Below are 14,070 nucleotides of genomic sequence, written 5' to 3' on the forward strand. Positions count from 1 at the left end.
CCGTGAATCTTGTTACAGTAAAGCTATTTTTCAGAAAGGAAGCCATCGAGGGTTAAAATGCCTCTTAATGCTTCCAACTCGAGTAGAATTATTAATGTTCTGTACAAGTGTCCATGACAAAGAAAATATATGATGTGGAGACAATAAAGACTATTATTATTGAAGGTGGAACCGTAACAGTCCATTTGCTCAGTACAATATTTCGGGGGCATATTTAGAATGTGTGCAGGCTTGAGTATGTTGAATCTAGTTTGCATTAATGAGGATTTAGTTGACACAATGGAATAAAATGGCGATAGTATCCAGTGTGGGGCAGACGGCCTGTCACAGCCAGATTTGACAGAGCTGTAGTAGCTTTGTGGATTGTGGTCTTTTGTTGGATCACACGTTGATGCTCCACGGAGTGCTGGAGCTTGATGTCTTCATGGAGGACGCCTGATGGAAGAAACACCAGGATTACACGTTATCTTTGTAATGTATATTATGTATAATTCTGTAAATATCACCGTTAATGAAATAACACACGCTGAACTTTGGGGTTTTTGTGGTGAAAACAAGCCTGCCACTAACTAAGAACAGAAGATCATCAAGGTTACAATGTTTGTTTTTGTTTGGAAAGAAGAGAGACTCGTCTTTCCAACGACATCCTTTGAACTAGTACATAATGAACTAGTACATAATGAACTAGTTACTAGTACATAATGAAAACAGTCCAATGGCCTTCCCCGGCCGGCCGGCTGGCCTCAATTCTGAGCCTCAATTCCAGGAAAGATGTGGCCAAAGATGGCGCTATGGAGCGGAGACACTTCAGTGACGTCACAGCGCGGAAGCAAGCGTTGTCTATAGCGACGGGGAGCTAACTACTCAGTGGATCAAACCCAGGCTATTCTGGATTAATAGAAATAAAATAAACTAGTGTGGAAAACTAGTGTGGAAACTCGTTTTTAGCGGTCAATGGGCTGTATATTTTGCGTGTCTTAAGTACCAGGTCTTATTCCCTAACTTGAGTAAACTAAAGACCTGGAGGCGTGGTCAATGCCATTTGGCTGTTCTGAGTGGCCAAAGAGCATTGATCACGCCTCCAGGTCTTTAGTTTAATCAAGTTATAGGTAATAAGACCTGGTACTTAAGACACGTAAAACACAGCCCAATGTGTTTAATATATACATAATGCAGTGAGTCGTACCATGTGGGTGAACTGGTCAGTGAGTCGTACCATGTGGGTGAACTGGTCCTCGCAGGCCATGCGTATCCGCTCCGCCGTAGCGGGCGAGTTCAGCACGAAGGTCTCCTCCACGCCGGCGTCTCGCCGCGCCGCGGAGACGGCCTGCTTTATGGCGAAGAAGACGGTGGCTCCGAACGACACCGGAGGCTCACCGATACCCTGGAGGAGAACATCACCTATAAGGTCTGTTTAATGGAGGTTCACTGATACCCTGGAGGAGAACATCACCTATAAGGTCTGTTTAATGGAGGTTCACTGATACCCTGGAGGAGAACATCACCTATAAGGTCTGTTTAATGGAGGTTCACTGATACCCTGGAGGAGAACATCACCTATAAGGTCTGTTTAATGGAGGCTCACTGATACCCTGGAGGAGAACATCACCTATAAGGTCTGTTTAATGGAGGTTCACTGATACCCTGGAGGAGAACATCACCTATAAGGTCTGTTTAATGGAGGTTCACTGATACCCTGGAGGAGAACATCACCTATAAGGTCTGTTTAATGGAGGCTCACTGATACCCTGGAGGAGAACATCACCTATAAGGTCTGTTTAATGGAGGTTCACTGATACCCTGGAGGAGAACATCACCTATAAGGTCTGTTTAATGGAGGCTCACTGATACCCTGGAGGAGAACATCACCTATAAGGTCTGTTTAATGGAGGCTCACCGATACCCTGGAGGAGAACATCACCTATAAGGTCTGTTTAATGGAGGTTCACTGATACCCTGGAGGAGAACATCACCTATAAGGTCTGTTTAATGGAGGCTCACTGATACCCTGGAGGAGAACATCACCTATAAGGTCTGTTTAATGGAGGTTCACTGATACCCTGGAGGAGAACATCACCTATAAGGTCTGTTTAATGGAGGCTCACTGATACCCTGGAGGAGAACATCACCTATAAGGTCTGTTTAATGGAGGCTCACTGATACCCTGGAGGAGAACATCACCTATAAGGTCTGTTTAATGGAGGCTCACTGATACCCTGGAGGAGAACATCACCTATAAGGTCTGTTTAATGGAGGTTCACTGATACCCTGGAGGAGAACATCACCTATAAGGTCTGTTTAATGGAGGTTCACTGATACCCTGGAGGAGAACATCACCTATAAGGTCTGTTTAATGGAGGTTCACTGATACCCTGGAGGAGAACATCACCTATAAGGTCTGTTTAATGGAGGTTCACTGATACCCTGGAGGAGAACATCACCTATAAGGTCTGTTTAATGGAGGCTCACTGATACCCTGGAGGAGAACATCACCTATAAGGTCTGTTTAATGGAGGTTCACTGATACCCTGGAGGAGAACATCACCTATAAGGTCTGTTTAATGGAGGCTCACTGATACCCTGGAGGAGAACATCACCTATAAGGTCTGTTTAATGGAGGTTCACTGATACCCTGGAGGAGAACATCACCTATAAGGTCTGTTTAATGGAGGCTCACTGATACCCTGGAGGAGAACATCACCTATAAGGTCTGTTTAATGGAGGCTCACTGATACCCTGGAGGAGAACATCACCTATAAGGTCTGTTTAATGGAGGCTCACTGATACCCTGGAGGAGAACATCACCTATAAGGTCTGTTTAATGGAGGTTCACCGATACCCTGGAGGAGAACATCACCTATAAGGTCTGTTTAATGGAGGCTCACCGATACCCTGGAGGAGAACATCACCTATAAGGTCTGTTTAATGGAGGCTCACCGATACCCTGGAGGAGAACATCACGTATGGTCTGTTTAATGGAGGCTCACCGATACCCTGGAGGAGAACATCACCTATAAGGTCTGTTTAATGGAGGCTCACTGATACCCTGGAGGAGAACATCACCTATAAGGTCTGTTTAATGGAGGCTCACTGATACCCTGGAGGAGAACATCACCTATAAGGTCTGTTTAATGGAGGCTCACTGATACCCTGGAGGAGAACATCACGTATGGTCTGTTTAATGGAGGCTCACCGATACCCTGGAGGAGAACATCACCTATAAGGTCTGTTTAATGGAGGCTCACCGATACCCTGGAGGAGAACATCACCTATAAGGTCTGTTTAATGGAGGCTCACCGATACCCTGGAGGAGAACATCACGTATGGTCTGTTTAATGGAGGCTCACTGATACCCTGGAGGAGAACATCACCTATAAGGTCTGTTTAATGGAGGCTCACTGATACCCTGGAGGAGAACATCACCTATAAGGTCTGTTTAATGGAGGCTCACTGATACCCTGGAGGAGAACATCACCTATAAGGTCTGTTTAATGGAGGCTCACTGATACCCTGGAGGAGAACATCACCTATAAGGTCTGTTTAATGGAGGCTCACTGATACCCTGGAGGAGAACATCACCTATAAGGTCTGTTTAATGGAGGCTCACTGATACCCTGGAGGAGAACATCACCTATAAGGTCTGTTTAATGGAGGCTCACCGATACCCTGGAGGAGAACATCACCTATAAGGTCTGTTTAATGGAGGCTCACCGATACCCTGGAGGAGAACATCACGTATGGTCTGTTTAATGGAGGCTCACCGATACCCTGGAGGAGAACATCACCTATAAGGTCTGTTTAATGGAGGCTCACTGATACCCTGGAGGAGAACATCACCTATAAGGTCTGTTTAATGGAGGCTCACTGATACCCTGGAGGAGAACATCACCTATGGTCTGTTTAATGGAGGTTCACCGATACCCTGGAGGAGAACATCACCTATAAGGTCTGTTTAATGGAGGTTCACTGATACCCTGGAGGAGAACATCACCTATAAGGTCTGTTTAATGGAGGCTCACCGATACCCTGGAGGAGAACATCACGTATGGTCTGTTTAATGGAGGCTCACTGATACCCTGGAGGAGAACATCACCTATAAGGTCTGTTTAATGGAGGCTCACTGATACCCTGGAGGAGAACATCACCTATAAGGTCTGTTTAATGGAGGTTCACTGATACCCTGGAGGAGAACATCACCTATAAGGTCTGTTTAATGGAGGCTCACTGATACCCTGGAGGAGAACATCACCTATAAGGTCTGTTTAATGGAGGCTCACTGATACCCTGGAGGAGAACATCACGTATGGTCTGTTTAATGGAGGTTCACTGATACCCTGGAGGAGAACATCACCTATAAGGTCTGTTTAATGGAGGCTCACTGATACCCTGGAGGAGAACATCACCTATAAGGTCTGTTTAATGGAGGCTCACTGATACCCTGGAGGAGAACATCACGTATGGTCTGTTTAATGGAGGCTCACTGATACCCTGGAGGAGAACATCACCTATAAGGTCTGTTTAATGGAGGCTCACTGATACCCTGGAGGAGAACATCACCTATAAGGTCTGTTTAATGGAGGTTCACTGATACCCTGGAGGAGAACATCACCTATAAGGTCTGTTTAATGGAGGCTCACTGATACCCTGGAGGAGAACATCACCTATAAGGTCTGTTTAATGGAGGCTCACTGATACCCTGGAGGAGAACATCACCTATAAGGTCTGTTTAATGGAGGTTCACCGATACCCTGGAGGAGAACATCACCTATAAGGTCTGTTTAATGGAGGCTCACTGATACCCTGGAGGAGAACATCACCTATAAGGTCTGTTTAATGGAGGCTCACCGATACCCTGGAGGAGAACATCACGTATGGTCTGTTTAATGGAGGTTCACTGATACCCTGGAGGAGAACATCACCTATAAGGTCTGTTTAGCCCATTCTGACCTGAGATCAGATTCTAAAAATGTCTATTACATCCTGACAGTTTAATTATTAACCCATTCTGACCTGAGATCAGATTCTAAAAGTGTCTTCGATTTTTCTAAAATAGCTAAAGCATAACATGATGCTGACACCAAAATGGGTTAATTAAGCAATATTACACCAGAGGGGGTGTTTTAACCTCATTAATGCACGCCTGCGGTGCTGCAGGAACCCGCCCACACAGGGCAAAAGCAGAAGTTATACACTCGGTTGCATGCTGAAAAATAGCCGATCTACAAGCTCACAACGCGTCGCAGCGCGACGCGTTGTGAGCTTGTAGATCGGCTATTTTCATCTGCGATTACGACGGCATCAAGGCCCGCCAAAATACATTTTAGTCAAGTAAATCAACTGTAGATTTTGTCGACTATAGAATCTTATGATATTTAGTCGACTAAGACTGAACACCAAAAACTTTCCAGGTGACTAAAACTAAATTAAAACACTTCCAGAGACCTACCTTGGACATGTAGAGACCTACCTTGGACATGTAGAGACCTACCTTGGACATGTAGAGACCTACCTTGGACATGTAGAGACCTACCTTGGACATGTAGAGACCTACCTTGGACATGTAGAGACCTACCTTGGACATGTAGAGACCTACCTTGGACATGTAGAGACCTACCTTGGACATGTAGAGACCTACCTTGGACATGTAGAGACCTACCTTGGACATGTAGAGACCTACCTTGGACATGTAGAGACCTACCTTGGACATGTAGACAGCGTAGGGGGGTCCAGAGACCTACCTTGGACATGTAGACAGCGTAGGGGTCTATAGAGACCTACCTTGGACATGTAGACAGCGTAGGGGTCTATAGAGACCTACCTTGGACATGTAGACAGCGTAGGGGTCTATAGAGACCTACCTTGGACATGTAGACAGCGTAGGGGGGTCCAGAGACCTACCTTGGACATGTAGACAGCGTAGGGGGGTCCAGAGACCTACCTTGGACATGTAGAGACCTACCTTGGACATGTAGAGACCTACCTTGGACATGTAGAGACCTACCTTGGACATGTAGACAGCGTAGGGGGGTCCAGAGACCTACCTTGGACATGTAGAGACCTACCTTGGACATGTAGAGACCTACCTTGGACATGTAGACAGCGTAGGGGTCTATAGAGACCTACCTTGGACATGTAGACAGCGTAGGGGGGTCCAGAGACCTACCTTGGACATGTAGACAGCGTAGGGGTCTATAGAGACCTACCTTGGACATGTAGACAGCGTAGGGGTCTGTAGAGACCTACCTTGGACATGTAGAGACCTACCTTGGACATGTAGAGACCTACCTTGGACATGTAGAGACCTACCTTGGACATGTAGAGACCTACCTTGGACATGTAGACAGCGTAGGGGTTCTCGGCGTCGGCCAGCAGATGGACATTGAGCGTTGGGGGGACGTCGCACAGCGAGGGGACCTTGTACTGGCTGGGTCCTCTGGTCCTCAGGACGCCCTCTGGAGAGAACTGCAGCTCCTCGATGGTGTAGAGGCCCAGACCCTGGACGAAACCTCCTTCTATCTATAGAGGAAATATAAATGAGGCCCAGACCCTGGACGAAACCTCCTTCTATCTATAGAGGAAATATAAATGAGGCCCAGACCCTGGACGAAACCTCCTTCTATCTATAGAGGAAATATAAATGAGGCCCAGACCCTGGACGAAACCTCCTTCTATCTATAGAGGAAATATAAATGAGGCCCAGACCCTGGACGAAACCCCCTTCTATCTATAGAGAGAATAGAATATAAATGAGGCCCAGACCCTGGACGAAACCTCCTTCTATCTATAGAGGAAATATAAATGAGGCCCAGACCCTGGACGAAACCTCCTTCTATCTATAGAGAAAACATATGAAATGAGGCCCAACCCCTGGACGAAACCTCCTTCTATCTATAGAGAACATAGAATATGAAATGAGACCCAGAGCCTGGTAGGCCGTGTTGGGACCCATGAAAAAGTGCTTAGAAAATGAGTTTCGTTCCCATGTCAAGCGAACTACGCATTCAATGCATTTTTTCATAGATAATACCCTTCTAGACTTTGGGTTAAAAGTTCTACTCATAATATCCTGCTGTTTTTTTTTTAAAGCCATAAATGTATAAACAGTGTATAACCAAAAAACGAAAATCTTGTGCTGCTGTTTTTGCTTGTAAAATGTGTTTTTGGCAACACTAAATCTTTCTCAAATGTCAAATGCATATACTTAACATCTGAAACAAGTATTGGTGCCTTTAGTTTACTCATATGTGAATTTAGATCATGTAATGTAGCATATTTCTTAAAGAATATGCTTCAACTTAAGTGTTTGCCACACAGTACAATGAAACCTACACAGTAAATTGTGCCAAGAGCTTATGTTTCATACCTGTTTCAACCTACTGTGTAATGAAAGGTAGAAAAGAAAATCAGGGCACCTTGGACCAAAATGGCAGAAAATCTATCCAAATGTTACCACGCCCCCTAAATTGCAATAATGCAAAAAATGCACAAGACTAAAAATTAGGTACTAGAGGTCAGAATGATTACAACATAATTGTATGAAACATTTATTTATTTACAAGTACCGCAAAGTGTCACAGCATCTGTCATTTGTACACCCCCCCCCCCCTGCCAAGGAAATATATGAAAATACAAAATAGCATACAAATGCCTCACAATAAAACCTTCTGTTGGCTGTGTAAGTAGTCTGTGCTGTTTGCATTTATGCATTGCATTTAAATGGATGTAGGTAGTGTGGCAATTCTTTAACATCTTAATAATTCTTGAACAAAACAAGTAGTAGGCCTACATGGTAACATGTTGGGTTACTCATCCCTATCACTTTCATCAGTCATCATCCCATGTACCTCTTTCTTCTGTTTCTTTTGACACATTTTCACAGTCCTGGCAGTGACATAAATCAGTGCAAGACAGTTTTGCAGACATACATGAACATCTTTCAGTCTCACATTTGCTTTTTTTTTTACAATTACAGTGGACTACCTGCAACACACTATCAGGGGCAGGATTTCTAGTCATCCATGTTACTGTTAACTCCCCATCCTCCATGCCCCATCCACTGCCAATGGGTGAAGGAGCACACATCCTACTAGTCAGAGAACGTCTCATCACTGCTGCTTGGTAGTTTGCCCTTTTGCAATGTTGGTGGAGAGCATCACTTGTTGGGGGAATGGACAGTTCTGGCAAAGCTGATGATGCCGTACAGAATGATTTGTACCTTGCATCATTCACGTTTTTGGCAGATGATTGGCCATACAGGTAGCACACATATTTGCTCAGTGTGTTGAAAGTTGACTGGTCAAGGTTAAAACTGCTGCCAAGATGAACCTGCTTGGCTTACCTCAGTTGACTCAAAGAATGCCAAAGAGGTAACCTAAAAGTTCCTCAGACAGATTGAGGCGCAGCTTCCTCAGTGTAAGCAGAAGTCTCTGAGTATCACTAAGTGACTGTTTTGCAGGAGGTGGTAAACTTGGTGACACAAAATTGAACAACAACATGAAAGTCCTGTGAAGAATTTCATTTTGCTGTCATCAAATTCTGAAGGATCAAGAGTACGATGTTTCAACTCACTTTCTAATTTGTTGACTTTATCCCTAAGTGATTGACATTCAGCATTTAAAGATTTAATCTGTTCATGTAATGAGGCAATGTCATTTTGTGTTTCCTCTGTCTGGACCCCAATGCCTGGGACTTCAACAACAGTCTGTACCTCTGCTGTACTTCGATCAGTGATGGAGGTGAAACCAAATAACCTTGGCACGTAGTCAGGATGTAGAGGATCATCACTCTTTTCCCCTTAAATAACAAAAACAACAAAAACATTTACTAGAAATATGATATTAATTTGTTTACATATATGGGGTGTTTTCACATATGTCCTGTTTCAGACATCAGCCTCAAAACAAACTCATCCGGGACGGGGCTGCCAAATCATTGTGAGATTACTTTTTTACATTAACCACTGGAACAATAGCATCCCTATTCTGGAGGGAACATTTGCAGAAAATAGCAGATCTACAAGCTCACAACATTGTTGGTGTAGAGCAGGGGTAGGCAGCTTTAACCACGGGTGCCAAGGGTGACCACTGGCACACACTGGCAATGCCAGTGTCTCACTCTAATGCCAGTAGAGTGAGAGAGGATTAGCCTGCATGTCTGTAACTGTGTACAAATGGAACCAATGGACCCCATTGGACCCCAAATGGACCCTTCTTAGGAACCAAATGGACCTTACAGGTCTGTAACTCTGAGAGATGGAACCAAATGGACCCTTACAGCCTGAGTGTACAAATGGACACATGCAGGTCTGTAACTCTGACACTATGGGTCCATTTGGTTCCATTCGTACACTCTCAGAGTAAGTCCATTTGTGCAATAACAATCAAACGTTATGTGGGTCCTTGAAAAAAACAAACAAAAAAAGTTTGATATTAAACCACTGTAGTGGTTATCAGTGGACTCTTAATGTGTCATATAAATCAGTGTCATACGATATTCTGAGGGAAACCATGGAGACTTAACATTCAGTAACTGCAGGGTGTGTTGATCAATAAGAACATTAACATTAAAGTCTTTCCACGGACTCACGTAACATGTTGATGAGTAATTACTCCTGACCAGATCTCTTTCAGGGGAACGGACTACGTTAATCCACTTCTTGGTCCACAAGAAGAGAACTCCGTTAGGTTCGTTTAAAACGGGACATTGTGTGAAAAGGCCCTTTTACATTGAACGTATGGTTTTACAAAAAAAGCAACATACCTGACACAAAGTGAAAGTGGCACCCGCAAATCCATGTAGCCCTGAAACATGACTACATCGGCGAAGTGCAGCGATCCATTTACTTCTTTTTTCTTTACATTTCGGCAGTCTGTAAAAGGATAGCTCCGAGTTCTTTTTTAATCTGTTTGTACAGTCAATCGCACAACGGCTCTTTCCCATTTTCCCAGTTTAGAGAATGAAAACAGCGTCGCAACAGTGAGTTGCTAGGTTGCTATGGACAACAAAAAGTTCTTCCGCATACGAAGACGTTACGCGCATACTCAAGGGAATAAAGCGGCTACGCGATTGGTCCACTTGACCAAAACCACACCACTCCCCTTGCACATATTATTACGCCTTGTAAGAAATAGTCCCGTTTTAGATCGCGGATTATAAAATAACTGCAGCGTCGGACGAGTAGAACTTTTTTATTTAGACTGTCTACCTATAAATCTCTTTTATGGAGAAAAAATTGTGTAGTCCCCCTTCCGTGGGAACGGACCTGAACGAAAAGGGACCTCACAATACGGCCTATGGACCAAACCTCCTTCTATCTATAGAGAGAATAGAATATAAATGAGACCCAGAGCCTGGACCAAACCTCCTTCTATCTATAGAGAGAATAGAATATAAATGAGACCCAGAGCCTGGACCAAACCTCCTTCTATCTCTAGAGAACATAGAATATGAAATGAGGCCCAGACCCTGGACGAAAGTATAAATCAAACTGTTCACACATCACGTGCGGAGTGCCGCAGGGCTCAATACTAGGACCGAAATTATTCATATTATATATTAATGATATATGTAAGACATCCAGTATCATGAAATTTGTTATCTTTGCCGATGACACCAATATATTTTGCTCTGGAAAAGACATTCAGCAGCTGCTGGAGGTGGTAAAAATGGAATTGGACAAGTTAAAGGTATGGTTTGATCAAAATAAATTATCACTTAATCTGAAAAAAACTAAATATATGGTCTTTGGCAAACAAAAAACACTGATGAACACAAACATTGAGGTCAAAATTGATAATATCATACTAGAAAGAGTTTTTGATAATCTGTTTTTAGGAGTAATAATAGATCATAAGTTCTCTTGGAAACCCCACATTAATTATATCCGGTCTAAATTAGCGAGAAATATTGGTGTCATGGGCAAAACAAGAAATGTCCTTGAGTCTAAATCACTATACACCCTCTATTGCACCCTTATAACACCATATCTCACCTACTGTGTGGAAGTGTGGGGTAACACTTACAAAAGCAACCTTCAGCCAATATATTTACTGCAGAAAAAAGCAATAAGAATAGTAAATAAAGTAAATTACTATGAACATACTAATCCACTGTTTCTAAATTCACAAACATTAAAGTTTTTTGATTTAGTTGATTTTAAAACAGCACAATTATTATTTAAAGCAAGACATAATCTGCTTCCTGGAAATATCCAAAAAAGGTTTAGGGATAGGGATGGGAGGTATGAGCTGAGAGGGGAACTAAACTTCAAACAAATAAGTGTTGAATCAACCTTAAAGAGCATGTGTGTTTCTGTCCATGGGGTTAAGCTGTGGAATAGCTTGTCTGAGACAATTAAGCAAAGCAACAACCTTAAACAATTTAAAAAGAGGCTCAAACAGGAATTATTGCATGGATATAACCTGGAATGAGTAGGGAGCTGAGCTATGTTTATGCCATGTAGAGTTGGACTTAGTATAACATTTGGCTTTGTCTGTTTTTGTCTTTTTTTCCTATCTTTTTTTCTTTTGTCTTTGTCGTTGTCTGTTTTTATTTTCTGTTTTTGCTTTTGGTTTGTTTAATTTTCTATTCTTCTATAAATGTCATTTGTTTTTTTTTGTTTTTTTTGTGTTGATTGTTATGCATGTCTTCAACAGCATGTTGGAGCAAGTTGAGATAAGGATAGGCACTTATAAGCTTTAAGCTTCTGCCTATGCCTTTTTTATCACAAAAGAAAAAGTAAACTGTTTTTGTGTAATGTCTCCCTCTGAAAGATCGAAATAAACTATTCATTCCTTCTATCTATAGAGAACATAGAATATGAAATGAGGCCCCAGACCCTGGACCAAACCTCCTTCTATCTATAGAGAGAATAGAATATAAATGAGGCCCAGAGCCTGGACCAAACCTCCTTCTATCTATAGAGAGAATATAAATGAAATGAGGCCCAGACCCTGGACCAAACCTCCTTCTATCTATAGAGAGAATATAAATGAAATGAGGCTCAGACCCTGGACCAAACCTCCTTCTATCTATAGAGAGAATATAAATGCATTTTTTTTTGCAATTTTGCAATTTTGTTGCAAGTGTAAAATGACTTGTACTGGATCTCTTGTCCACTAGTCCCTTCCTAACATTTTAGTCTAGTTTGTATTTGTTGACAAAATTGTCAGTATATTTAGTCTAGTTTTAGTGATCATAGCTTAGTTTTCGTCAGTGGAAAAAAGGTAGTTGATGAACATTTTTCGTCTTAATTTTAGTAGACGAAAACACTGTACTGTACCGTACCGTACTGTACTGTACTGTACCGTACCATACCGTACTGTACTGTACTCTACTGTACTGTACACACTGTACTGTACCTGGCCGACGTCTAGAGCTGGGTTGATGCTTTTTCCCACGTCCATCACTATGTCTGTCCTGATGTTCTACAGACAGACAGACAGACAGACAGACAGACAGACAGACAGACAGACAGACAGACAGACAGACAGACAGACAGACAGACAGACAGACAGACAAAAATCAATTAAAAAAGCAATGTTAATATATAATAATATAACTCGGAGTGTACAAATGAAACCAAATGGACCCGTTAGGGTCCATTTAGCTGGGGGACCCCCTGGAACTCCATCAAGGACCCCCAGGGGTCCCCGGACCCCACTTTGAGAACCACTCACTGGTATACATTGTATGTGTATTTATTTAGTATTTAATGTGTGTGTTGTAGGTATACTTTATGTCTGATCTCAGGTCAGAATGGGTTAATGTGTGTGTGTGTGTGTGTGTGTGTGTGTGTTGTAGGTATATAGTCCAGGCAATCTAGCCCATTTTAGACCCAAAAAACAGACTAATTAAAATAGTTTTTTTTTCAACAGATATCATTTCTATGAGGTGTCTAGAATAACATACTAAAAGTCCTAAGAAATCCTAGATGCGGAAATATGTTTAATTCTCATCAATTCAAGATGTGTGATAATACCTCGAGAAAACTAAACACCCTAATGGGCTTTTTTTTTCCTTTTGTTCTATCACAATGAAACTTTCCACAATGAATCTTAACATGAAAACTAAACTTTTTTGTATTACAAGTTTCTCTGAAACTTAATTTGAATATGCAAATTAGCTTACTATATATTGAATATGCCCACATTTGCATATCACGAAAATTACTTTTCCCCAAAATGTATAATATTTACATTGTTGTTTGTTAATGATATCAAACACACTGATCAGACTTTCATGAACCATTTCATAAAAATATTGTGACTTCATATAATAACATCAAAAACATGTATGACAAATGCATAAATCCGTCAAATCTTCCTCCAACCTACTGCTAATGGTTGATGGCAATGCTGCTTTTGGACTGGCCTCTAACCTGAAACCTGCCGGGCTTGGTTGTACCTACCGGGGGCATAACCCCCACCGGTATAGTCCTCAGGGTCACAGAGGCACACAAGCCTCCCCACCACGACAAGGTAGCAACAACAGGGGAGGTTCCCCTGCTAACGTGGCCCAGGAAAGAGAAGTCTGGAACTCTATGCAACCCGACTTCGGATGAGCGGATGAAGATGAATGGATGGATGAATTTGCAAAACATTAAAGGGATTGTGTCATTGTGACATTAAAAATAAATGAATTAATGTCACATGTGAAACCTTTAAGGAGTAGGAAAGACACAACATAATTGTAGCGACAGCTGTGTGATGGAGTCTACCTGGAGGAGACAGAGCTGTGTGATGGAGTCTACCTGGAGGAGACAGAGCTGTGTGATGGAGTCTACCTGGAGGTGACAGAGCTGTGTGATGGAGTCTACCTGGAGGTGACAGAGCTGTGTGATGGAGTCTACCTGGAGGAGACAGAGCTGTGTGATGGAGTCTACCTGGAGGTGGGAGAGCTGTGTGATGGAGTCTACCTGGAGGAGACAGAGCTGTGTGATGGAGTCTACCTGGAGGAGACAGAGCTGTGTGATGGAGTCTACCTGGAGGAGACAGAGCTGTGTGATGAAGTCTACCTGGAGGAGACAGAGCTGTGTGATGGATTCTACCTGGAGGAGACAGAGCTGTGTGA

The 14,070-nt window shown here is 42.7% G+C and overlaps 1 protein-coding gene across 1 annotated transcript in view; it reads right to left on the minus strand.

The window, feature by feature from the left end:
• Positions 1-355: 355 nt before the first annotated feature.
• aox5 (aldehyde oxidase 5) overlaps positions 356-14,070 on the minus strand; it is a gene marked incomplete at its 5' end in the record, with an annotated part of 50,297 nt that continues 36,582 nt past the window's right edge. Inside the window, 4 exons of the mRNA XM_083758492.1 lie at positions 356-435; positions 1,217-1,384; positions 6,328-6,516; positions 12,360-12,425. Of these exons, the coding sequence (XP_083614618.1) occupies positions 382-435; positions 1,217-1,384; positions 6,328-6,516; positions 12,360-12,425 (477 nt within the window). The 3' untranslated portion in view covers positions 356-381. The remainder of the gene's footprint in view (positions 436-1,216; positions 1,385-6,327; positions 6,517-12,359; positions 12,426-14,070) is intronic.

The sequence above is a fragment of the Protomyctophum parallelum genome (genome assembly GCF_964188405.1).
Source record: "Protomyctophum parallelum genome assembly, chromosome: 23".
NCBI lineage: Eukaryota > Metazoa > Chordata > Actinopteri > Myctophiformes > Myctophidae > Protomyctophum > Protomyctophum parallelum.